At 43.9% G+C, this 25,658-nt stretch overlaps 1 protein-coding gene across 1 annotated transcript in view; it reads right to left on the reverse strand.

Annotated features, from left to right (window-relative positions):
• TDRD9 (tudor domain containing 9) overlaps positions 1 to 25,658 on the reverse strand; it is a 393,320-nt gene that overhangs the window by 51,865 nt on the left and 315,797 nt on the right. Inside the window, exons 29-30 of the mRNA XM_073609957.1 lie at positions 24,546 to 24,806; positions 5,570 to 5,722 (exon numbers count right to left, since the gene is read on the reverse strand). Coding sequence (XP_073466058.1) covers positions 5,570 to 5,722; positions 24,546 to 24,806 — 414 coding nt within the window. The remainder of the gene's footprint in view (positions 1 to 5,569; positions 5,723 to 24,545; positions 24,807 to 25,658) is intronic.

Raw genomic sequence — 25,658 nt, forward strand, 5'->3', positions numbered from 1 at the left:
GAAAACGGGTCACAGAAATGCAAAACAAATTCCACTCCTGTGACCCACAGGAGAAGCCCAGCAAAACAAGCTCAGGCTGGACTTCTCCTTTAAGAGATGCCCCCATCTTTAAAGTAAAGTTCAGCTTAAGGCGCATGTTACACCTATTAGGGTGTAACATGCTCCTGTCCACCCACCTCTGACAGACGGTGGGCAGGGGATCCTCTCCTCACACACGCCATCACAATCAAAAACAGCGTGGCCGTGCAGGGCTCAGCCCACATGGTTGCATCATTCATTCACAGTTTCCTGTGAATGAATAAGTGAGGTCGGTCATTGCGGATGATGGCTTGTAGTTCTCAATGAATGGCAAGAGCACTGGTAGTAGTTCATTGATACTTCCGGCCATTCAGTAACTGCCTGCTGAATGTATGGGCAGTGTACTGATTGTCTGCTGGATTCAGGCATTGCACCTGTGATCTGCTAATCAAAGGTGCAATGCTATACAGGATGCAAAGTTAAACAAAAATAATAAATGCACATTTTTTTTACCTGCAAAAAGATGTCCATTAGTTATTTTTTTGCAAAAGGTGAACATAGCCTGTAAAGGAGTAGTATAGCCAAAACATTTTGGCTGTACTTCTATGGTTTACAGGAGTGCAGTTTGTTCTGCACCCTGTAAACCTTTTTCAGCCGACAGCGGGCTAAAGCCCACTGTTGGGTTTTGTTAATGCGCCAGTCCAGGCTCTAAAAAGAAGCTGGCCCAGCCTTTAAAGAAGGTGCTAAGAGCCTGAGCCAGCCGCTCCCGCCCCCCTCCACAACCCAGTGAGCACGGGGAGGGGGATTCAGAGCACAGAGCAAGTGACTGGTGACTGACAGTGGTATTTGATCGCTAAGTTCTTGGTGTAAAGCCAGCAGGGGACAACTGCAGCATCAAACTGATATCACTAATTAGGACATTAGGATGGAGGGGCCTAGAATAAAACTGGGCAAAGTTTACTACCTCAAAGAAGTTCACCTGCATTTTCAAAGCAAGACATTTGTCTGGATGGCGAATCATTCTTGCCTGGACAGTATCCAGAAACAGGCCCACATATTCAAAACTACAGGCTGGAATTATGGCAGACTTATGTAAATTCAAAACTCATCCAAACCAATGTGTAGACCGTGTGGGACAGATTGGTCTACGGAAGCGAAGCTGAGTGCTCCCTCAAAAGAAAGCCGTTTAAGTATCCTATAACAGGCACACTACAGGTACACAAGAGGCCAGAACCAGAATCAGGAACTTGGTGGTGACCACACTGTGGTAGATTTACTAAAACTGTTGCACAGAATCTGGCGCAGCTTTGCATTGTAACCAGCTTCTAGGTTTTATTGTCAAAGCTTAATTTAACCAGCTGAAGTTAGAAGCTGATTGGTTACTATGCACAGCTGAATCCGATTCTGTGTGCACAGGCTTAAGAGCCCTTTCACACTGGGGCGGGGGTAAAACGCCGCTATTATTAGCGGCGTTTTACCGTCGGTATTCGGCCGCTAGCGGGGGGGTTTTACCCCCCCGCTAGCGGCCGAGAAAGGGTTAAATACCACAGCAAAGCGCCTCTGCAGAGGCGCTTTGCCGGCGGTATAGCCGCGCCGTCCCATTGATTATACACTCCGCTCCTTCACCGCTCCAAAGATGCTGTTGGGAGGACTTTTTTTTACCGTCCTGCCAGCGCATCGCTCCAATGTGAAAGCCCTCGGGGCTTTCACACTGGAATGAAAGCAGCGGCACTTTCGGGTCGGTTTGCAGGTGCTATTATTAGCGCAATAGCGCCTGCAAACCACCCCAGTGTGAAAGGGCTCTTAATGAACCCCACCCCCCCACTGGGAGCAGTGGAAAGGCTGAACTAACCTGAAGTGGCAGTTCTCCACTGTCAACAGAAGCCTTTGGTGAGAAAAAAAAAAAAGACAAGTAAGCATTTTTCATATCCACTAATGCCAGGAAATCTCCCTGCAGAAAAGAGGCCACCACAGACCGCAAAGATTCAATCAGGAATTTCTGCACTGGAGAAACTTAAGTATTGAGGTCCAATATGAGAAAAAAAAAATCACTGTTTGGTTTTGAAACTGAAGAGGTTTGAGTAGAAATCATGAAACCTTTAGCCATCTGAAACTAGAATGATCACTCCCTTAAGAGGGAAGATGATCAAGAGCAGAACTTTTTCTTGTGGAACCAAACATTTGAAAGCATGAAATGTGAAGGTTGTGAAACTCCATCTTGTACTGTTACCCACTATGATGTGGACTCACTTGTTTACAATCTCCCCCTGCCAAATCTCCCTGAAAGCCTGCAAAAGTCCCCCCACCTAAGTCAGTGGGGGCACTTCTTCAATGTGAAAAAGATTTGTTTCCCGGCTTAGTGGACTTTAGAGTCCATGGCTTCTTGGGGAACTGGGACTGGAGTTTGGGCTTGGAGTGCAAGGCCTGAAACTATCGAAAGGAATACTTCTTGGAAGCAAAAGGAGCAGTAGATTTGCCTTAAAAAAGAATTCATACCCATTGAAATTTTACTCATGTTACAACTAAAAATGTAATTGTCTTTTAGACCCCTTTCACACTGTAGGCGCTTTAGGGCTAAAAATAGCGCCTGAAAAGTGTCTCTCAAGCCTCCCCAGTGTGAAAGCCTGAGTGCTTTCACATTGTGGCGTTGTGCTTGCAGGACAGAACAAAAAAAAAAAAAAGTCCTGCAAGCAGAGTCTTTGGGGCAGTGCGGGAGCGGTGTATACATCGCTCCTGCCATTGAAATCAATGGGCAGCGCTACCAAATCGCTTCGGCAACGACGGTTTTCACCTCTTTGGGGTTCAAAGCACCCCACTCCCGCCCGTGACGCTAAAACTAATGCTTTACCGCCAGCGCTTGGGCGGTCTGAGTGTGAAAGTAACCTTATTGGGATTTTATGTGATAGACCAACACAAAGTGGCAGATAATTGTGAAGTGGAAGGAAAATTATAAATGGTTTTCAGACTTTTTTTTACACAAATATCTAAAAAGTGTGGCGTGCACTTGTATTCAGCCCCCTTTACTCTGATACCCCTAACTAAAATCTAGTGGAACCAATTGCCTTCAGATGTCATCTAATTAGTAAATAGAATCCACCTAGGTGTAATTTAATTTTAGAACCTTAGTGAACAAACAGCATCATGAAGACCAAGAAACACACCAGACAGGTCAAGGATAAAGTTGTGAAGAAGTTTAAAGCAGGGTTAGGTTATAAAAAAATATCCCAAGCTTTGTACATCTCACAGAGCACTGTTCAATCCATGATCCAAAAATAGAAAGAGTATGGCACAACTGAAAACCTACCAAGGCATGGCCATTCACCTAAACTGACAAGTCGGGCAGGAGAGCATTAAATCAAAGAAGCAGCCCATGGTAACTCTGGAGGAGCTGCAGAGATCCACAGTTGAGGTGGGAGAATCTGTCCACAGGACAACTATTGGTCGTGCAGTCCACAAATCTGGCCTTTATGAAAGAGTGGCAAGAAAAAAGCCACTGTTGAAAGAAAGCCATAAGAAGTCCTGTTTGCAGTTTGGGAGAAGCCATGTGGGGGACACAGCAAACATGTGTAAGAAGGTACTCTGGGGTCAGATTAGACTAAATTTTAACTTTTTGGACAAAAGCAAAACGCTATGTGTGGCAGAAAACTAACACTGCATATCACCCTGAACACACCATCCCCATCGTGAAACATGGTGGTGGCAGCATCATGTTGTGAGGATGCTTTTATTCAACAGGGACAGAAAAGCTGGTCACAGTTGATAGGAAGATGGATGGAGCCAAATATAGGGCAATGTGAAAAGAAAACCTGTTAGAGTCTGCAAAAGACTTAAGACTGGGGCAGATGTTCACACAACCAGCAAAGGCCTTTTGGGTCACAGAAAAACCATGACCCTGGGGGTTCTTCAAGTAGGTTCCTCAGATAAAGATTCTGCTATGTCCCCATCTACCAAACATTCTCGTCTTCCTCAACCTTGTCCTTCACTGGTTCCTCTTCTGTTAGGAAGGGGGCGAAAAGAGGGGGAACGCTACCGTTTATGACCAAGGCAATCCAAACCAGTAAGAATTACAAGAAACTGATGCTGTAAACTCACAATGGCAGATGAGTATTCTGCTCTTGACACAAGTACTGGAGGAAGGCAACATTTGATTGTTCCCATATTGTCTGTGCTGCTTTGATGTATTATTTAATGAAGAAATTGATGAGTGCAGCGAGTTCCGGATTCTTTAAAAAAAATAAATCACATACTGGAGGAAGTTGCCCCAAAAGTAGCAGAAATACAAGACAGGTGGAAGGTGTCAGATCCGCAGTAGACACTCTGACCCCTAGGTAATACACTGCACGAAAGGCTGCATCCAGGTTCCTCCCTATCTGAAGAAGGTTTTTGGGACCCATCAACCCATACACCCCCTCCTCTCTGGTGTTTGTCAGACATAGCCTGCTGATCAGTGCAAGGGAACCCTTGCTGAGAACAGCAATACGAGTCAGTCCAGGGGGCAATAAGCCACTAACACCAGTGCATGGACACCCCCAGGTGATTAGACCCCTTTTAATCTTACCAGTACCCCGCAATAAAATGTTGAGTGGCCCCTAGTATACTCGCTGAACCCTGTAGTCTCGCAATAACCGTTCTAATACCCAAAATGGAAATTTCTGTTGCAGCCTGTAGTTTTACAAAAGGCTCTCGTGCTACTGCTGTGACATAGTCCCCTTTAGCACCATTATACTCTGACCTGTGGTCTCACAGCTAGCTGTTCTGTCTGCTCACATAGGAACGCAGAGCACTCAGCTCCACTTGTGATGTCACTGGCTGTACTACACATCCATGTGCAAATCAGAAATCTGAGATGAATGAAGGGGGCCGAGAAGACTCTCTACCTCTTGCATTTGGCACCCTGTGCCTCCCAGAATGCCCCTAAGCTTTGGTGCTATGTAGAGCTTGGGATGGCCCAGGAAGTCAAGTACAGTAAAAAATAAAATAAACACATTTTTTGGCCCCAATAAGTTCCTTTTCCTGTCTCAGGAGGAGGATCACTAGAGAAGAGATAAGGGGTTACCAGCAGGGACTACCCCAAGACACTAACCCCCCCCCACCATCTTCAATACTTTGGACCTATATTAGAACCCTACAGGCAAGGCAATAGATTACTGCAAAGGTTGCATTCTGCAAGGACCAGTGCAGAGCAGCAACCTTACAGGATGTCCAGTGCAGGGTCCCGGTACCATTCCTCTGAGCGCTATAGAGCCATAGGTAATGAATCTGGAAAGCCCAGTCCTAGATGGAATTGTTAGGACGATAGCTAATCTTTGGTGCAGAGACTGCACAGACAGCCGCCCAAAGAAGAATTGAAATTTGTCTGATTTATCAAGGCTCATTCACTTCATTATACTGGATCCCGCTTGGTTGAAGCACAGAATATCCTAAAGACCATAAATGGGAGATTCTAAGCTAATCTATAGCTTAGAATCTCCCATTTATGGTCTTCGGGGGACACACTAACTAAAGCAAATTTATAGAGAGACATTATGGACTGCAGTAGCAAAGTTAGTACCTTGTTATTTGGATATCCAAACTGCTTGTTCTGGTAGCTTTCGAGCAGGCCATCAATGAGCTCCTTCTCTCTCTTCTTGTCAAAACCACGCGCGTGTTTTATTTCACCTCGGTAACTCACTGAAAATAGCTCTTTCAGCACTTCATTGCTTTGCTGGATGAGAATGAATGTGTAAACAGCTGAATGGTCCTATTAAAAATCTGACATATTCTGAATTTGTCCATTTAAATTTAAAATTCCACAACTATGTTTTTGAGCTCCCTGTCAGCCTTGAATTATCCTTCTATAGCAAATGTCTCATTCTTCCTGTTACATTTCTGACCAAAAAGTGAAGACAACCTAACCCAGGGAGAGTCTGGGAATGTACAGTCACATGGCCGAGATTAATGCCCGCTCAAGCTCTACTAATTAAAGCTGAATTGAAGGGGAGGTTCTCCTCTTTTTTACGAAGTGGTGGTCTACTATAAAGCCTAGACCTAGATTCCAAGAGGCTTTGCCAAGGCTTATTTAAAGACTAATGCAGCTATTCACAGGCACATTAAATGTTTGCAGCTTAGATCTGTTACTTTAGTAACTTTTTGACAAGGTCAGATTTGCATTTAAGCGACATTAAAGGTTAATTTAAAAGAAAAACAGAGCAGCCCCGATCCTCCTCTTCTCGGGTCCCCCGCTGGCGCTCCAGGCTCCACCTCTTCAGCCAGTATCCCGAATAGCAAGTCGCTTGCTCTGGGGGCACAGATGCTCACTCCAGAGCCCCACTCTTTGCGTTCATAACACACACACATACACAGATGCTGCCCGCCCCCCGCTCTCTTCTCATTGGCTCGAAGACTGTTGTTGACAGTAGCAGGAGTCATTGGCTCCTGCTGCTGTCTCACAAAATGAGGAATGAGAGACCTGGGAGAAGCTCAGCTCTGGAGCACATCACTGGATCGATGTATTAAGGGGAGCTGCTCAACACAGAATGATTTTTACCTTCATGCACAGAATGCATGAAGGTAAAAAAACTTGAGCCTTTACAACCACTTTAAAGCCTAAAGCCGAGTAAACAGCGCTCTGAATGGAAAAAAAAACCTGACAGCTCAGGTCAGAGCCGACAGTCACGCCCTTTCAACAGAAGCCAGCCAGGCTGAACGTCACCCCAAACTTGGCCCGAGTGTATGGGGCTTAAGTGTATTCAAAATTAACACAAAAATTATCACAAGGGGTATGACTTACTATTAATGCTCTGGGTCCCTTGTGTTGCTGGCCCCTGGTTTCTTTAAAAGTTCCCTCCATTAAACCTCCTTGCAATTTTGCAGTGTGGCAGGGGTTAATAGAACTAAGGGAGAGGTCATCTGCACTCGTCAAGAGTGCCCAACTATGCCTGTCCTTTCCACTCACCTCTGCTTTTAAAATAAGCCACAACTAAAGCTTCTATAATTGATACCAGGTCACCGAATAAAGGACAGGATTTAAAGGCCTGCCCATCCACTCACAGAAGCTTCTATGAAAGTTGGGTGATGGGTGGAATGAGTGGGCATAGTAGTCACTCTTGAGAGTAAATGATAGTTTCCTTAGTTCTTTTTAACCCTGCCACACTAAGATTATGGTGGCAGGCGATGGATGTAGGAAATATCAAGGAAACCAGGAGCCAAAAACACAAGGGACATAACAAACAAGTTTTATCCCTTGTGATGAGATTTTTTTAATGTTTTGACTATACTTCGGTTTTTCTGCAGCTCTGACCTTGCTTAAAGAGTAGCAGTTCTGGGCTGCATTCATTTGTAGCACCTGAAAAAAAGAGCTCATGTACACTAACTACAGCTTGTAACTTGAGTTTAGGCGCTTTTGGCATTTTTTTTTGCCAAAGCTCCTAAACGCAACTGCATAAAAGAATATGTCCACATAGGCTTTTACAAGAGTTACAAGTTCAGAAGCTGTTACTTTTAGGGGATGTTCAACCTTCCTCTACTAAAACGCGGAAGATAGCAATGTTTTAACTGCCTTGCCGCAAAACTAGCAGATTTTTCCACGTCCGGCAGTCAACAGTCTATGTGTACATGAGTCCTTAGTCTTAAAAAATAAGCCATAATAAAGCCTCTTGGAATCTAAACCCAAGCCCTTGTGCTGATTTTTGTGTGGGTGTTTTTTAAACTGACTACACTTAGGCTTTAGACCCCTTTCACACATGCTGTCCGTTTTTCATCCATCCGTTGGAGGAAAAACGGACATCAATGCAACTCTATGGAAAAACTGATGTAAATGGATGATCATCAGTGTACAGCCGCATACGTCATCATCCGTTTTTTGAAACTGATCAAAGCTGAGGTGTGAAAAGTTTCAAGAGTACGAGAACCCCTTGTTATAGCAAAGACAAATAGGAAGCAGATATATCAAACAAAGATCTTATCAAGAGTTCTGAGAAATCTTTCAGCTTCTTATAAAAATGGCTGTTTCACCAAAAAACAAAAAAAAAAAACCACGCATATCTTAAATGCATCTAGATTAACACACCTGAATCAAAATTTTCAGGAGTTCCCTAGCACACAAAGGCAGACTATCAAGCAGCTATGAGAAGTACACAAAGTGGTCTATTGGGCTTTCAAACATTTAAAAGACATCAATCATTAGCTATTACACTATTCCCACTGAATCATCTTTCTATATTGAAAATTTACTCATGAAAAATTATTCAGAGAAAAATATTAAAGCAAATGTAGAGAACAGATGTCTTGCCAGAGTAATTTTAGCAATGCCACAGGAATATTCCTTCCGCTTCATAGTTGCCAATCTGTCCACATTAATAAATACAAATAACATGTGCCACCATCTGAAATGTATCAGCTGCCAAAAAAGCCAAGTATCGTAATAGGCTTTTTATAATTCTCGTAAAATAAAGTCCATTGAGGGCCACAGGAAGGTAGTAAATTCTTAGACATAGGTTATACAGCCACCTTCAGAAGGTTGGGAAACTGAACTGGCAAAATAGTCCATAATTGAGACCTCATAACACCACCCCCAACCATCTTGCCTCTGTTATTGGCCTTATGTACTTCTTGTTCAAAAACCGAGGGGTGGGACCTGTCCCTCAATGAAAATTGAGTACAAGATTTAAGATTAAGAATAAAAATCTCATCACCATTAGGGAAACCGGAATGTAGTAAATTTTAGACACATTGGACATAAAATGTTACATTTCCAATTGAACAGGGGAATGTAAAGGGTAAGTTCACCTTTACAGAAAAATCTGTAAGGTGAACTTACACAGGCCCCCTCCCCCCCCGACCAGGACCGTGGCAATCTTTGGTTCTAAGCCCTGGTATATCTGCGCCAGGAGTCCAGGGCTTAGAAATCCCCTAAGCTAAATGTCCAAGACGTCCCTCCTCAGGAGGGACGTTTTGGAGCATTCTAATTGGTCAGCGCCATCACATGGGGGCGCCGACCAATCAGCAACCACATAGCCCGTACTGTCGGCTATGGAGAAGACGCGTGGCTGCAGAGAGGATTTCTAATCCCCGAACTCCTGACGCGGATATACTGGGGCTTATAACCGGAGATTGTCGCAGTCCGGAGGAGGGGGGGACCTGTGTAAGTTAACCCTACAGATTTTTCTGTAAAGGTGAACTTACACTTCAACCCAGAAAAAGTAAGGATAAACCTGATACCCAGATCAGGGCAAGAACCAGAGACAATGTGAGGCAACATATGACTACCTAATTGGGGAGAACAGACTAAAAACAAGAATGATCAAAAAAAGGGAACACTAGGGATTCCCAGACTCAAAACTGATCCCTAATGGAAAGTTGGACAGCTGGTCCACAAAGACCAGATGGGCTAAAGGCTTGTTTACATGGGAGGCCAGGATAGTAAAAACATTAGTTGAGCTGCTGTTTAACTGAGTGGTAAAAGAACAACACTGAGTAAGGATGGGAGAGACTCAGTAGTAGAGCTGCACGATTCTGGCCAAAATGAGAATCACGATTTTTTTTGCTTAGAATAAAAAGATCACGATTCTCGCGACGTAAAATCTTTCACATTATACAAAAAAAAAAAAAAAAAAAGGGCTAACTTCACTGGTTAGATTTTTTTTTTTTTTTTTAATTCATTAAAGTGAGTTTTTCCCAAAAAATTGCATTTCAAAAGACCGCTGCGCAAATACAGTGTGACATAAAATATTGCAACAACCACCATTTCATTCTCTAGGGTGTCTACTAAAAAAATATATATGTTTGGGGGTTCTAAGTAATTTTCTAGCAAAAAAAAAAAAAAAATGATTTTAACTTGAAACCAACAAATGTCAGAAAAAGGTTTAGTGTTTAAGTGGTTAAACTTTTTTCACTTACACAGGAAGTCTATTCCATTGACAAATTGTTACAATGTTTATACTTAAGTTCAACTGATAAAGAATGTTTTGTTTCATAGTGATGGGCCACCAGAAATGTGTGAGATTAGAACCTGCAGGTTATGATGGGCCTCGGGCGTGATGACGTAACGCGCATCACGGAGGGAGGGAGGTGAGGGTGTCAGAAGGAGAAGCAGACTCTCCTAGGATCCCCGGAGCTCGTCTTTCCAGCCGCCGCTCAGGACATGCCCGTGGCTAAAGAGGGGAGGAAGATCCTTGTTCGCCGCGACGAGCGCTGCTGCTGAGGCTCCCTGATTCCAACAGGGCGACAACTCGGAGGCTCCATACGCCGCTCCACACGCCGCTCCACACAACGGCGTTCTCCCCTCCTCCCCCCCCTCCGGCTTCCCCCCCCTCGGTCACTCCTCATGACTTTCCAGGCAACTTGTGACCCCGTTGGAGTTCGGCAGAGTCCGGTGGTGGTAATGTAGAAATAACTCTGCATATAATGAACATAATGTCTGCATACAACACCTGTCATATGTACCAGCTTTTATGTCTCAGTGTCATCTCACTATAACAGCTTGATATAACGGTGGTTGAGCTAATGACTAAAGATAGTATCTGAAACTGCTGTCCCTATCTGAAACTTCACTTAGCTTTGGGATTGTAAGCAGGATCTATCATAATATCTGTTATACGACAAAGATATCTGAAGGAGGATAAAATCTAAAGCTATTGATGTATTTGAAGCCTGCAGACATGATTATATAGGAAAAATTCTCTTTACTACCTACTATAACAGTCTGAGTGGTTAATGATTAATAATGTGTCCGGAGCAGGTGTGCTGATTGACTCCCTTAGCCTGGGTGTTATTGCGAATGCCATTACTAATATCTGTCAACATATGCTGGATTTATCGGGGACAGAAGTAAACTGACTGAGGTTTCGGTTTTGGGATGGTACCTTCCCCCGACGTAGCAATGAAACTTGTCTCAAACCTGTGAAAAAAAAAAAAAAAAAAAAAAAAAAACAAAAAAGGGGTCCTTAGGTGGAAATTTCAGACTGGGACTGACAAGAGTGATGCACCTCTGAGACACCGGTCCTGAGAGGGCCTGGGTCATTTCTGGGAGGTGTTTTACCCCCCCTTCCCACGGACGGAATATTTTAATAGTATAAAGGTGGGGTACTATCTGGGGTAGGACTCAGGAAATAACCCCCAGGGCCGAGACCCCTGAAGGATCCATTCCTATAAGAGGGGGGAAGAAGTTCAGAAAATCCGGGGGAAATCAATAGGGGGTCAGAGGAAGAAAGGAGGAATGAATAAAACGACAACAAAAAAAAGGAGGGGCACCTAAAACGCCGAGGGATAGGACAGCTGGTAGCTCAATAAAACAGTTTATGTCCCAAGGCGGGAGTCCAAAAGGAGGGGAGCAGGGAGTCCAAGGAAGAAGAGGGGGAACTCCAGACAAAAAGGGGGATAAAACGATTCAATCAAAAGAAAACTCAATAGCGGAAAGTGTTGAAAGTGAAGGAGATATAAACCGGATAGAAGGGAGAAGTACAAGCGCTCCAATGCTTTCAAAGGAGGAAATGAGAGACATGCTTAAAAACCTAGAGCTTTCAATAAAAGTTGAAATAGGTCTGGTGAGAGCAGACCTGGGAAACTTATTGGAGAGGGTAGAAACAACGGAAAAAAGAACGGAGGAATTGGAAAAGGAGATAATGATCCTCAAAGAACAAATTAAAATCTCTGGACAAAACCAGAAGATAATTTTATATAAGATCGAAGATCAGGAAAACCGTGATAGGAGACAAAATATAAGACTGCGTAATATCCCAGAAAACAAAGGAGAAGATCTGAGAAGGATGATTCCCCAAATACTGGGGCCTCTGGTTGGAGAGGAGGATAAGGAATTCCCAAAAATAGAAAGGACACACCGAGTTGGAAAATTACTCAACTCAGACCACCAGAGGCCGAGAGATATTATAATTCGTTTTAGGTTTTATGAGGACAAAGCTCGAATCTTATCCAAAATGAGAGGTAAACCCCCGGAAAAATTTGAAGGGTCAGAGTTCCAAATTTATGCGGACCTTGCCCCCGAAACCCTCGCTAGGAGAAGGCTGTTGAAGCCCTTATTAGAACAGATGAGAGAACTAAATATTAAGTATAGCTGGGGTTTCCCGGCATGTCTGAGAGGCTTTAGAAATGGAAGATCGGCAAGATTGAGGTTCCCAGAGGATTTAAGGGACTTTTGCGATAGGCTTGATATGGAAGTACCGGAGTTGCCGGGCTGGGTAGAGGGGTGATCGGCTGTATGTGGGGGGGGGGGGGTGGGGGTGGGGTGGACGGGTTTGGGGGTTAAATTAGATTAGTGGAGTGGAAGGGCGGCGGGAGGGAGGAGGAGTGGTTCTGTGTGTATCCGGATTGCCCCTCTCTGCTTTACAACACCAGGCAGGGGGGGGTAAAGGGCACAACTCGGGCTCCCACCTCAAATAAGTGATTCGTTAGGTTCCATGGTATCCATGGCGCTGGGCGAATGGGGAGCCAGGGGGTGGCTGAAGGGTAGGGAGGGAGGGCTAGGGAGAAGGGAGGGGAAAGGGGAACCCGGTGTACAAGGAAGTAAGAGGGAAGGAGAAAAGAAACAAGATAATAAAGATAGAAATCAAAATAGCTCAGTAATACGAATCCAACCAAATCAAAGGGAAAAAATAAAAAAAAAAAAAAAAAGGTGAGGAGATGGGAAAATTGAAGTTTATGACTTATAATGTAAAGGGTCTCAACGAGCCCACTAAGAGATATAAGATCTTGAGGGAATTAGAGAGATACGGGGCTGAGGTTGTGTTCCTTCAAGAAACCCACTTAACATATTACTCAAAGATTAAGATAAAGTCTAATATGTATCCAACTTGGTTTTATGGAGACTCAACAACATCAAGAGCGAGAGGAGTAGCAATAGGGATAGCAAAAGGGATAAATTTTAGGGTGGAAGAGAGGTTAATAGACCAGGGAGGAAGATATATGTTCCTGAGAGGCTCCTTGGAGGGATGGAAGGTTACACTTGCAAACATTTACGCCCCAAACAAAGAGCCGAGTGGTTTCCTAGCTACAATATTAGAGAAACTAATAGAATTTAAAGAAGGAAACCTGATTATGATGGGTGACTTCAATGTCTGTATGGTTCCAGGAGTGGATAGTTCGTCTCGTGCGCAGGGGATAATGAACGGGAAGTTGAAGAAACTAAAACAGAAGTTGCATTCGTGTCAAATGGTGGATGTATGGAGGATTATGAACCCAAATAAGAGGGATTTTTCGTTCTATTCCTCTGCGCACGGGACGTACTCTAGGATAGATTATATATTGACGGAACACTCATTGTTGGAAAGAGTCCGGGAGGCTAAGATAGAAGTTATTACCTTATCAGACCACGCCCCAGTTAGCATGAGATTGTCGATACCGAGAAATCAGAGAACCCCAATAACTTGGAGACTAGATGAAGATCTTTTACAAGAAGTATCTAATGTGGAGAAAATAGAACAGGAACTAAAACAATATTTTGCAACGAATGATACAGTAGGGATCTCAGGATCATCTTTGTGGGAGGCCCATAAGGCCTACATAAGAGGAGTAATAATGAAGTTAGGGGCAAGGAGGAAAAGGGAAATAAGGGAAAAAATTAAAAAACTAACAGAAGAAATATATGATCTGGAGCAAGAACATAAGGGGGGCCAGGGCCAAGGAAAGAAGGTCTATCAAAAATTGGTTAAAAAAAGGGAAGAGCTAAAGGAGCATACAGATTTAGAAATAAAAAAAGCATTCTATAAGGTGGCGAAAGAAAATTACCAGAGTCGGAATAAGAGCAGTAGACAGCTAGCCAAAATAGTAAGAAAGAAAAAAACTAGAAATTATATTGATAAAATCCAAAATAGTAAAGGAGAAATGCTCCATACAACAAAAGAGATAGGGGAATCCTTTAAGGAATATTACAGTAAGTTATACTCAGTAGCCAAAAATACAAGGCCAAGAGGTGCAAAGGATAGGAAAACAGTAGAATTTTTGAATAAAGCCAACCTCCCGAAGATCAATGAGATAGACAGAGAAACCCTAGAAAACCCCATAACGATAGAAGAAATTGATAGAGCCTTGTCAGAATCAGCTTCAGGTAAAAGCCCGGGGCCCGACGGATTTACCTGTAGGTATTATACTAAATTTAAAGAAATATTGACTCCCAGACTATGTGAGTACTTGAACGGGTTGGGTAGAGACTATGACTTGAGTAGAGAAGCTCTTAGAGCAGAGATCACGGTTATCCCAAAAGAGGGGAAAAACCCGACGCTATGCTCTGGGTATAGGCCAATATCGTTGATCAACACCGATGTTAAACTATATGCCAGAGTTTTAGCTAATCGACTAAAAGAGAGCCTCAATGGTCTGGTACACCCGGACCAAGTGGGTTTCATTCCAAAAAGAGAAGGACGAGACAACGGCGTAAGGGCACTCCTCTTGCTGCAGCATATCAAGGACAGGGGACCCCCAGGTCTACTCTTATCTATAGACGCGGAGAAAGCGTTTGATAGAGTAGACTGGGGGTTCATGTTCCAAACACTGGAATCAATGGGTATAGGTCCAAAAATGATGAATAGGATACGTGCTCTGTACAAGCACCCTACTGCTTCGATAAAAATTAACGGCTCCCTTACAGAGGCTTTCGAAATGGAAAATGGAACGAGGCAGGGGTGCCCTTTGTCCCCCCTGCTTTTCATTCTCTCCTTGGAGCCACTGTTGTCGACGATTAGGGCGGATCCGGACATTTGGGGTATAGGGGTTGGGGATGAGGAGCACAAGATCGCGGCCTTTGCCGACGATGTTCTGCTGTTCATGACCAACCCCAGAATTTCGATGCCTAATTTCCTCGAAGTTATGAGGCAATATGGTGAAGTATCAAACTTTAAAATCAACTTGGCAAAATCGGAAATCCTGAATATCAACTTGGGAAAGAGGGAGGAAAAAATGTTGAAAAAGGAATTTAAATTTATATGGAAAAAAGAAATAAATTACTTGGGCATAAAATTGGCCAATTCATTAGGAAAGATCTATAAAGTAAATTTTATCCCACTTCTGGATGAAATAAGATCTGAGAGTAAAAGGATTACAACTAAACCACTTTCATGGATTAGACGTATTAACGCCATAAAAATGATTTTACTACCTAAGATCACCTATAAACTACAGATGCTTCCACTGAATATCCCTCAGTACTATTTTAAAAAATTGAAATCTATCATTATGAGAGCTGTTTGGAAAAATAGAAGGGCTAGAGTATCTTTTGATATCTTAAAACAGGAAAAAAGAAAAGGGGGCTTGGCGATTCCTGATATTCAGGGTTACTATAGGGCAATACTGGTCACAAGAGCGATAGAGTGGTTTAGAGAAAACACACAGAAAAGATGGGTAAATATTGAGAATAGTTTGAGTAAGGCGCACTTAGGACATTTGATTTGGAACCCTCCACATTATAGGGTATTAGATGTAAATACACATCCACTGACAAAGGTGGTTTTTAGAGTTTGGGATATAGTTTATAAACAAGTAAATAACACGTATAATTCTCCGTTAATTTCACTTTCAGAGAATGATTATTTTGCACCTGGTAAAAAGGACATTGGGGGGAGTTGGATAAAAAAGGGTACACTACAGTTGAGAGATATTATTAAAAAGGGGAAGATAGTCACGTTCCAGGAATTAAAGCACAAAACAGATATTTGGGTATTAGATCGCTGGAGATACCTGCAGTTAAGCCATTTTATCAGCCGCCTACCACATCCAATAAGATCAGGAGAGGAGCTATCAGACTTGGAAAAGATATGTACATCAAATAATACTAAAGGTATAATATCAAAACTCTATAAACTGGGGTTGGCAAAGAGCAGCAGGGAGAAACCACCATTTATTATTAAATGGGAAAATGAACTAGGAGTACAGTTAGATAGTAATAGATTAAAGAAAACTCTGGAGCTCACCCACAGCTCGTCAACTGATATTAGTGTTGCCGAAATGAATTACAAAATTCTAACAGGCTGGTACATTACCCCGGAAAGGGCAAGTAAATATCAAAAAGATAAAACTGCGGAGTGTTGGAGGGGATGTAAAGGTGTAGGAAATATGGCTCACATCTGGTGGGTTTGCCCCGTAATTAAACGGTACTGGCTAAAAATTTTGGGATATATCAAGCAGATAACTAAGATCGAGGTCAAACTAGACCCCTGGATAGTGTTACATCACGGGATAAATGGGGAGGTAAAAATCTATAAAAACACCCTAGTACCACACCTGTTGAATGCGGCGAAAAAGGTTATTGCAAAGAACTGGAAGAAGTTAGAGGGCCCATCAATATGGGAGTGGGTCGATGTAGTAGAAGGGATTCGGTACATGGAGGAAGGAGGACCTGTAAGAGAAGTGGAATCAGCAGAAGGGAGGAACAACTGGCAAAACTGGAAGGAGTTTAAAAAATCATGGAGTATTACTGAAGGCTTGAGGTCAAGAATTGATTAAAAATAGAGATAACATCTAATGTACACAAGAGGTGCGGGGGGGGGGGGGAGGGAGGCGGGGTGGTGGGGGGGGGGAGAGGGGTGATGTAGGAGGGAGGGGAGGGGTTGGGGATTCTCTTCCTTTTGTTTTTGCTGAATTGAATATAAGACATACACACGTGATTAGTAAGCTACAAATGATGTGAAAAAAAGGAGAGACACAGATGACACTGACTAAGTGGATCAGGTCTCCAACTATAATCACTGAGGTGGCAAAAAAAAAAAAAAAAAAAAAAAAAAAAAAAAAAAAAAAAAAAGAATGTTTTGTTTATTGACACACAGACAGAATTCTTTTGAGGGCTGTGGCTTCAGAAGAGCAGAGAGAATTCTTTGCAAAGAAAGAATTGTGAAACACTTTAGTCAAGATCGCGATAATGATTCTTGACGATTAATCACGATAACGATTCTTGACGATTAACTGTGCAGCTCTACTCAGTAGACAAAGTCCATATCAAGTACCATGCTAATAATTTCATAGGGAGTGCCTGCTTGTCTCACCAAAGGGGAAGACCGTAGATCTACAAGCGCAAGAGAGTCAATGTAAAGAGGTCAAGCCCCCAGAACCCATTAATGGGAGTCCTATGTCAGTTAGGAAAGATTCCACTAACGCAGGGGATTCCGAGTGCTTCAACGAGGATCTAAACTGTCAGCCTCGCTCAGAGTTGAGTCAACAGATCCTTTATTGAAGAAAGGTCACCTGAGCATTCTTTAATGATGTTGTAAAGAAAATGCAATGGGGCAGAGACAAGATTCAGCACTGTCAACCTCAGGAGCCCTGGAAGGGCACAGAAACATGCAAGAAGAGGGAACAGTGGAAAATGGTCCCAACTAACTCAGAAGGTCCCTTAAGGGAGAGGAAATACTGAGTAGCAGCATTATCTAAGGACACAGTTTTCCTGAGAAAGATTACCCTTATAAGGAAGAAGTCCCAAGGGAGTCACAGCTACTTGAATCAGCACAAGAAGCCTGTGAACTTAGACTCACGGTATCTGCGAGCATGTACTATTAGAGCAGAAGTAGCTGAAGAACAGGGCTCCTAACCGTCACAGAACACCTGCAGTCTGGTTGAAGTGTACTGTGGCCGAAAGATGTTGCCAATGACCAGGGCTGGTCCAAAGATCTCAACCCTCAAAAGATAGATAAATCAGAGACTTTCAACTGTGACCCACGCACCTAGCCAGGGTTCCCAATGCTGTCATAAAGACTACACTTCTATATGGAACACAAGTTCAGTGGCTTGTAATAAAATCATAGCTAAAGCACAAGGCTCCAGACACCAACTCCAACAATTAGGTGGGGATCTACACCAGAAATGAACAGATTAACCTTGAGGAAACTAACCCATTCTGATACAGTCTGACAAATCAGAGTTCCAGTCAAAAGAGGATTAAGGTGCAAAACCAGTTAAATCCATTTGAGTCCCAGCTTGAGCTATCAGTGAAGTCCCCAAAAGGTAAAATATACCTTTGACCCTTCAAAGGGGCATCTCCTAACATGGATCACTGAAGCACCTACATTGGGCATGGACCACCTATTTGTGAATACCTTCTTGAAAGCAAATGCACTGTTACAGGCAAATGGGGGCTAGGACCTATCAGGATATTGATTCATAAGTCCAACTCTCTACAAGGTTGTATGGTCAGGGGTAAAAAGTAGTCTATGTCACTGGCAGGGAAGGGGTTAACACTAGAGGGTGATCAAGGGGTTAAATGTTTTCCCTCAGTGTGTTCTAGCTGTGGGGGGATGGGAGTGACTAGAGGAGACGACATAATCGCTGTTCCCAATAGGGACACACGATCTGTCTCTCCTCTCCTCACAGAACCAGGATTTGTGTGTTTACACACACACACAGATCCCCGTTCTGACTCTTGTGCCCGCGATAGTGGGTGGCCAACGATCATCGCGACTGCCGGCCGCACGATTCGGGTCTCCCGCTGTGCAGCAGGCATGCGCCTGCTAAGGCTCTTAAAGGAGTCAACGTACCTGTACGTCATTTTTTGCAGGGTTGCCAACCTGCCGGAGTACATGTACGTGTGCCGATCGGGAAGTAGTTAAAGCAGGCTAAACAGCACAGTGCCTGTGCTGTGTAATCTGCTCCCCTCTAAATTGTGCTAAACTGAAAAAAAAAAAAAAAAAAGCCTAAACCTGCCAATTCCTGTATTGTCCCCTTTGCACTGACCACCATGGTCAGAGTACATCCCTTCATCATCCACAGCCCTGCTCTCAGCTTTCCCTCTCCACTCTGCCCGTCAGCTCCATGTTCGTTCGTAAAAATTAAAAATTCGAAATGGTCCCTGCTAGCCCCTCTAATATAGCCTGGAATAGCACACTGTAGTAGTCTTTTATAAAAACAAGAGTTGTAAATCCCGATTTAGCGCAATCTTCAGGACGGTCACGTGACCAGTTTCCAGGGCACGAGGGGCTGAGTGCCCATGTGATCTCCCCAGCTGACGTCCGAGGGAGATCTCGGCCCCTCCTGCAGAAGCCATATATATGTATAGAGGTATACAGCGGCTGCGAGTCATGTAACCGGCCTGAAGATAGTTCTAAATTGGTATTTACAAGTTTTGTTTTAATAAAAGACTAATGCAGTGTGCTATGCCAGGCTCTAATAGAGGGTCTGGCAGTGTGTTATATATGGGTTAACAAACACTTTAAAGCTAAATAACCCCCAAACATCACAATTTGTGTTTTCGCATTGAAATTAATAGGGGGCGTTTTTGCACTGAAGTCAACAGGACGCAGCATGCCAATATAGGCACCTTTTTTTTTTCTATCAGCAAAACATTAATAACCCTATTTTTGGTCCGCTTATTTTCAGAGGCCGATAGATCGGTGCATCTCTAGTTCCACATCATTTTCAAAAAAAAAAAAAAAAAGAGGGTTTTTACACAAGAAATGTCAGAACTGGCCAAGACGTTGCACCATTTAGCAAAAAGAAACCACAACTAGGCCCAAAGTGAGATGAGGGCCTGCATACTCAGAACTCCGCATAATGGATACTGAAGATGACCAAACCACAGTAGACAGAATGTGAATGTTTTTGAAGCACAAGACGATTCAAAAGAGGGAGAAGCAGTGGGTAGTGGCTTCATCTAGGTTAAATGGCAGGAGAAAATACAGGGAATGTCACCTGGTAGGTAACATCAGTACCACGTTCTCTCTGCCTTAACCATTACTGCTGAGGGCAGAGGCAGGTATTTTAAAACCAAAACCAAAAAAGTCAAACTGCAACGGCCAGAAGTAAAAAACTGAATAATTTAATGGAGGCAGTTCATAAAAACAGTCCCATGAAGTACAGTACTTGAATCCAATCGTTAAGACTGTCCATCGAGCAACAAGAATCCAAAACGAGAGATCCGTTTCACTGCATGGTCCCAAACTGTGATGAGTTAGGGGAGGGAGAGGGGAAGGGGGACCCAGGGAGGAAGGCACTCAGGAGACCCGCAGGATCACCACTGGATATGGGGTGTGAGCCCTGAAAGGATGACTCACTGGCTCTGGAGTGCCGTTCTGTGTGTGTGGCGTGGAGGGAGCCACCCGCTCCGCCGTGGGAAGGTAGAGCGAGCCGAGGATCAGTCTGGCGTTGGGCAATGATGTCGGCCCAGCTGGGAGGCCGTTCCGAGGAGGGAAGGGCTCGGCTTCGCACGGGAGAGCTGCTGGAGTGTCAGCTGGTAAGACACTGAGCCGCTGACATGCCGGTCTGTGTCCCCTCAGAGATGAAACGCCTGTGTGTAGAATGGTGTCACTCAGGGGATGCAGCAGAGTAGGTGAAAAAAAAGGACAGGGAGGGGAATAAAGGAGCCAGCAAAAAAAGTGATGAATGCTGCTAATGCTTGGCAATATGAAGGTCCCAAGAGTGGATGGATGGTCACCGTGGCATGTTGCTGGATCAGACCACTGTGGAAAGGTTGCCTTGACGCGTTTCGCGCATCAGCGCTTTGTCATAGTCCAGGATGGAAGCAACTAACAAGGTTTAAGTAAAGTATTAAGAAAGTGAGGGGGGAGGGAAAAAAAACAAAAATTAGGATTAGGGCGGGGGTGGTTAACCCATTACGATATAAAAAAAGAACAAAAGAGATTCTATCTCCAATACTAACCCCTTATTGCTCGGAGGACTCACAGCAAAAATCATTACTATTCAGAAAAACATTCTAAAAAAATACATTAAAGGTTAAAATCAAATAAAATACAATTAAAACAATATATAACAACAAAACAACAGACTCTACACAAAACTGCACATCTCTAGTTCCTCATTTAACCCCTTAGGGGCAAGTGAGTCAAACATATATATCCAGAAGACTTCCCGTTTGCACAGTAAGGAGAATCTTTTGTTACTGGTTAATGTTCCTTTGGGGATAGTTTCAATCACAGAAACTTCTAGATGTCTAATATCCTTATTGTGAAACTTTGCATTGCTGCATCCCCTGAGTGACACCATTCTACACACAGGCGTTTCATCACTGAGGGGACACAGACCGGCATGTCAGCGGCTCAGTGTCTTACCAGCTGACACTCCAGCAGCTCTCCCGTGAGAAACCGAGCCCTTCCCTCCTCGGAACGGCCTCCCAGCTGGGCCGACAGCATTGCCCAACGCCAGACTGATCCTCGGCTCGCTCTCTTCTCACGGCGGAGCGGGTGGCTCCCTCCACGCCGCACACACAGAACGGCACTCCGGAGCCGGTGAGTCATCCTTTCAGGGCTCACACCCCATATCCAGCGGGTCTACTGAGTGCCTTCCTCCCTGGGTCCCCCTTCCCCTCTCCCCCCCTAACTCATCACAGTTTGGGACCATGCAGTGAAATGGATCTCCCGTTTTGGATTCTTGTTGCTCGATGGACAGTCTGTTACATATGTAAGTTCTTAACGATTGGATTCAAGTACTGTTTTTATGAACTGCCTCCATTAAATTATTCAGTTTTTTACTTCTAGCCATCGCAGTTTGACTTTGTGATATCCAGAGCGCTGGACTACTTTTGGTTTTGCTATTCATCTGTATCTATCAGTTACGGTTGCTCTAGCTGCACTGGTTTCACTTTTTCCCCTCCCCCCCTCCCTCCCGGGTTAACATATGCCAAATGTTAAATTATATGTTACACATCACATGTTATGGTTTAGTTTCCCAGGTGTCCATTTACTGGCGCTGGGACATTGTCATCGTTTTTCCAGGAATTTTAAAATGACACACAACAGTACGAACTGTGAGGTAGCTCCCAGTGCTTCAGCCCGGCTGGCCTTACTCAATATTCTAGTGACTGGGTCACATTAGAATCTATGCAAGGGATATACACTGGGGCAGTGCTCTGCAGTGAATAGTACACAGACATCTGAAAAGCACCACGATGTGTGGAGCCAAGTGCCCTAAGGTCACATTTCAGGCTAGTCCCACAATCTTCCAGTCCAGCGTAGTCTGAACAGATCTATCAAAAATGCTGGATACAATGATCTTGACAGCTGCTGTGTCAAGATTAGGGATGAGCCGAACACCCCCCCTGTTCGCTTCGCACCAGAACTTGCGAACAGGCAAAAAATTCGTTCGAGCACGCGAACACCGTTCTAATCTATGGGACACGAACATGAATAATCAAAAGTGCTAATTTTAAAGGCTTATATGCAAGTTATTGTCATAAAAAGTGTTTGGGGACCTGGGTCCTGCCCCAGGCGACATGGATCAATGCAAAAAAAGTTTTAAAAACGACCGTTTTTTCGGGAGCAGTGATTTTAATAATGCTTAAAGTGAAACAATAAAAGTGTAATATCCCTTTAAATGTCGTACCTGGGGGGTGTCTATAGTATGCCTGTAAAGGGGCGCATGTTTCCCGTGTTTAGAACAGTCTGACAGCAAAATGACATTTCAAAGGAAAAAAGTCATTTAAAACTATTCGCGGGTATTAATGAATTGCCGGTCCGACAATACACATAAAAGTTAATTGATAAAAACGGCATGGGAATTCCCCACAGGGGAACCCCGAACCAAAATTAAAAAAAAAAAATTAAAAAAATGACGTGGGGGGGGGTCCCCCTAAATTCCATACCAGGTCCTTCAGGTCTTGTATGATATTAAGGGGAACCCCGGCAAAAATTTAAAAAAAAAAAAAAGGCATGGGGTCCCCCTAAAAATCCATAACAGACCCTTATCCGAGCACTCAACCTGGCAGGCCACAGGAAAAGAGGGGGGGACGAAAGAGCGCCCCCGCCTCCTGAACCATACCAGGCCACAGGCCCTCAACACTGGGAGGGTGCTTTGGGGTAGCCCCCTAAACACCTTGTCCCCATGTTGATGAGGACAAGGGCCTCATCCCCACAACCCTGGCCGGTGGTTGTGGGGGTCTGCGGGCGGGGGGGCTTATCGAAATCTGGAAGCCCCCTTTAACAAGGGGACCCCCAGATCCCGGCCCTCCCCCCTGTGTGAAATGGTAAGGGGGTACTTGTACCCCTACCATTTCACTAAAAAATCTTAAAAATGACAAGAGACAGTTTTTGACAATTCCTTTATTTAAATGCTTCTTCTTTCTTCCTTCGGTTTCTTCCTCCATCTTCTGGTTCTTCCTCCGGTGTTCTCGTCCGGCATTTTCCTCCGCGGTGTCGGCGTCTTCTTCTCCGGGCCGCTCCGCATCCATGATGGCATGGAGGGAGGCTCCTGCTGTATTTAGCCAGGTTGCGTGCTTGGATAAGGATCTGGTATGGATTTTTGGGGGGATCCCACGCAGTTTTTTTTTTGGCACGGGGTTCCCCTTAAAATCCATACCAGACCTGAAAGGTCTGGTATAGATTTTGAGGGGGACCCCACGCCATTTATTTTTTTCTAATTTTGGCCGGGGTTCCCCTTAATATCCATACCAGACCTGAAGGGCCTGGTATGGAATTTAGGGGGACCCCCACGTCTTTTTTTTTTTTAAATTTTGGTTCGGGGTTCCCCTGTGGGGAATTCCCATGCCGCTTTTATCAACGAACTTTTATGTGTATTGTCGGACCGGCAATTCATTAATAGCCGCGAGTAGTTTAAATGACTTTTTTTCCTTTGAAATGTCATTTTGCTGTCAGACTGTTCTAAACACGGGAAACATGCGCCCCTTTACAGGCATACTATATACACCCCCACAGGTACGAAATTTAAAGGGATATTACACTTTTATTGTTTCACTTTAAGCATTATTAAAATCACTGCTCCCGAAAAAATGGCCGTTTTTAAAACTTTTTTTACATTGATCCAGGTCCCCACTTTTTATGACAATACCATGAATATAAGCCTTTAAAATTAGCACTTTTGATTTCTCCCATAGACTTTTAAAGGGTGTTCCGCGGCATTCAAATTTGCAGCGAACACCCCAAATTGTTCGCTGTTCAGCGAACAGCCGATGTTCGACTCGAACTCGAAGCTCATCCCTAGTTAAGATTAGTTCAAGATGCATTTTTCAAAGTCTTGAGTGCAGTCACCAAAGTAAAGAATATCTAAAGTGTAGCAAGTAAACGTATTAATTAAAAAAAAAATGTTATTGCATTTTTCTCAATCGAAATGAGGTGCCCAACTGCCTAGGACACTAGCAAAAATCTGAGGCATGATGGTTGAAGGTGGAGTTATATGGGGGATGGCTTAACAATGTGTTTGTTTGCCAGTGCACATCTATTGTAGAGACATACTAGATATTATTTCTCCCCTCAGGTTACACTTTAACATTTCCCCAACCTTTATGGGCTTGGAGGCATAGCGTTTCCGCACCTCTAATTCGCATAGCAGGAGAATGTGACTGGCTCCCTATGGAGCCAGTTCACATATCTCCGGGGCGGCTGCGGTGCGCACTGCACAAAAACGCTGTGCGTCTTTGGCTGCGTTTCAGGGCCGAATTCAGGCACTGAATCGGCCCTGAAACGGTGAACAGGGACGCACAGCGCTCCTGTGCGATCCGCAGCCCGTTGTGGTGTGAACCCGGGCTTAATGTTATTTCACAAAACAAGCAAGTTCTCTGGCACATAGAGGTCCTAAATAGAAGCTCTCTCTTCTATATACCAACACAGATAATACTAAATTACACGATAAAGCTCAGTAAAACTACATACTTTTGATTCAAATGTCTCCTCTGCAGACTCGGCATAACCATCTGCAATAAGTATATCTCTTATGCTGATTTCCTCAAGCTCTTCAACGTAGCGGTAGACATCAACATGCAGAATACTATGTACAATGGAGAAAACTTTCACCACAAGAGCAGAACCATTAACTAAGGAGTTAAACTTCGAGCAGGCTTCACGACTCCACTGCTCTCCACAGATCATTGACTTTGCAGATGGGCGCATCTTACAGATCTTGAACTCCAGGGCCTGAATTGTGGAACAGTGTGATTATACAGCTCCAACGACAAACAATATATATTTATATCAAGCAAGTCAAAATAAATGTAAACCTTAACTGAAAGATTTAAACCTGCTAAAGCAATCTCAAATAGCTTAACGCATTTCCTTCACCGTTTCTTGCTGCTGACCTCCTGCAGTTGCATAGAATTTCTGGAGATGGGTGTGGGGAGGGTGCCAGTGACTGAAAATGGATCACCCCTGGTGTACTGCCGGTCTATCACACTTCTTGAGACACCAACAAGCCAAATACAAATACACCCCCCCCCCCCCCAACAAATGACCCGTTTTTGGGAAGTAAACATTCCAAGGTATTTAGTAAGAGGCATGGTGAGTTTTTAGAAGTTGTAATTTTTTTCCCACAATTCTTTGCAAATCATTTTTTTTCCGTCACAAAATTGTCACATTAACAGGTTATTTCTCACACACAGCATATGCATACTTGCACCTATACCCCAAAATACATTCTACTACTCCTGAGTATGGCGAAACCACGTGTGACACTTTTCCACAGTCTGGCCACACACACAGGCCCAACATGCAGAGAGCACAATCAGGTGTTCTATGAGCATAAATTTCAAATGATCACTGGTGTAGCATGAATGTTGCACCGATGAACACTGATGTGGCATGAATGTGGCACCGATGAGTACTGGTGTGGCACAGATGTAGCATAACCAGGCCAATGGATGAGCAAAAATGAGCCCACGGATGGGCATGGATGAAAATGTGTGAGCCATGGATGAGCATGAAGGTGGCATGGATAAGCATGAATGGGGCATGCACGAGTCATGGGTGGTGGGCATGCACGAGCCATGGGTG

The sequence above is a fragment of the Aquarana catesbeiana genome, linkage group LG13 (assembly GCF_042186555.1).
Source record: "Aquarana catesbeiana isolate 2022-GZ linkage group LG13, ASM4218655v1, whole genome shotgun sequence".
Taxonomy (NCBI): domain Eukaryota; kingdom Metazoa; phylum Chordata; class Amphibia; order Anura; family Ranidae; genus Aquarana; species Aquarana catesbeiana.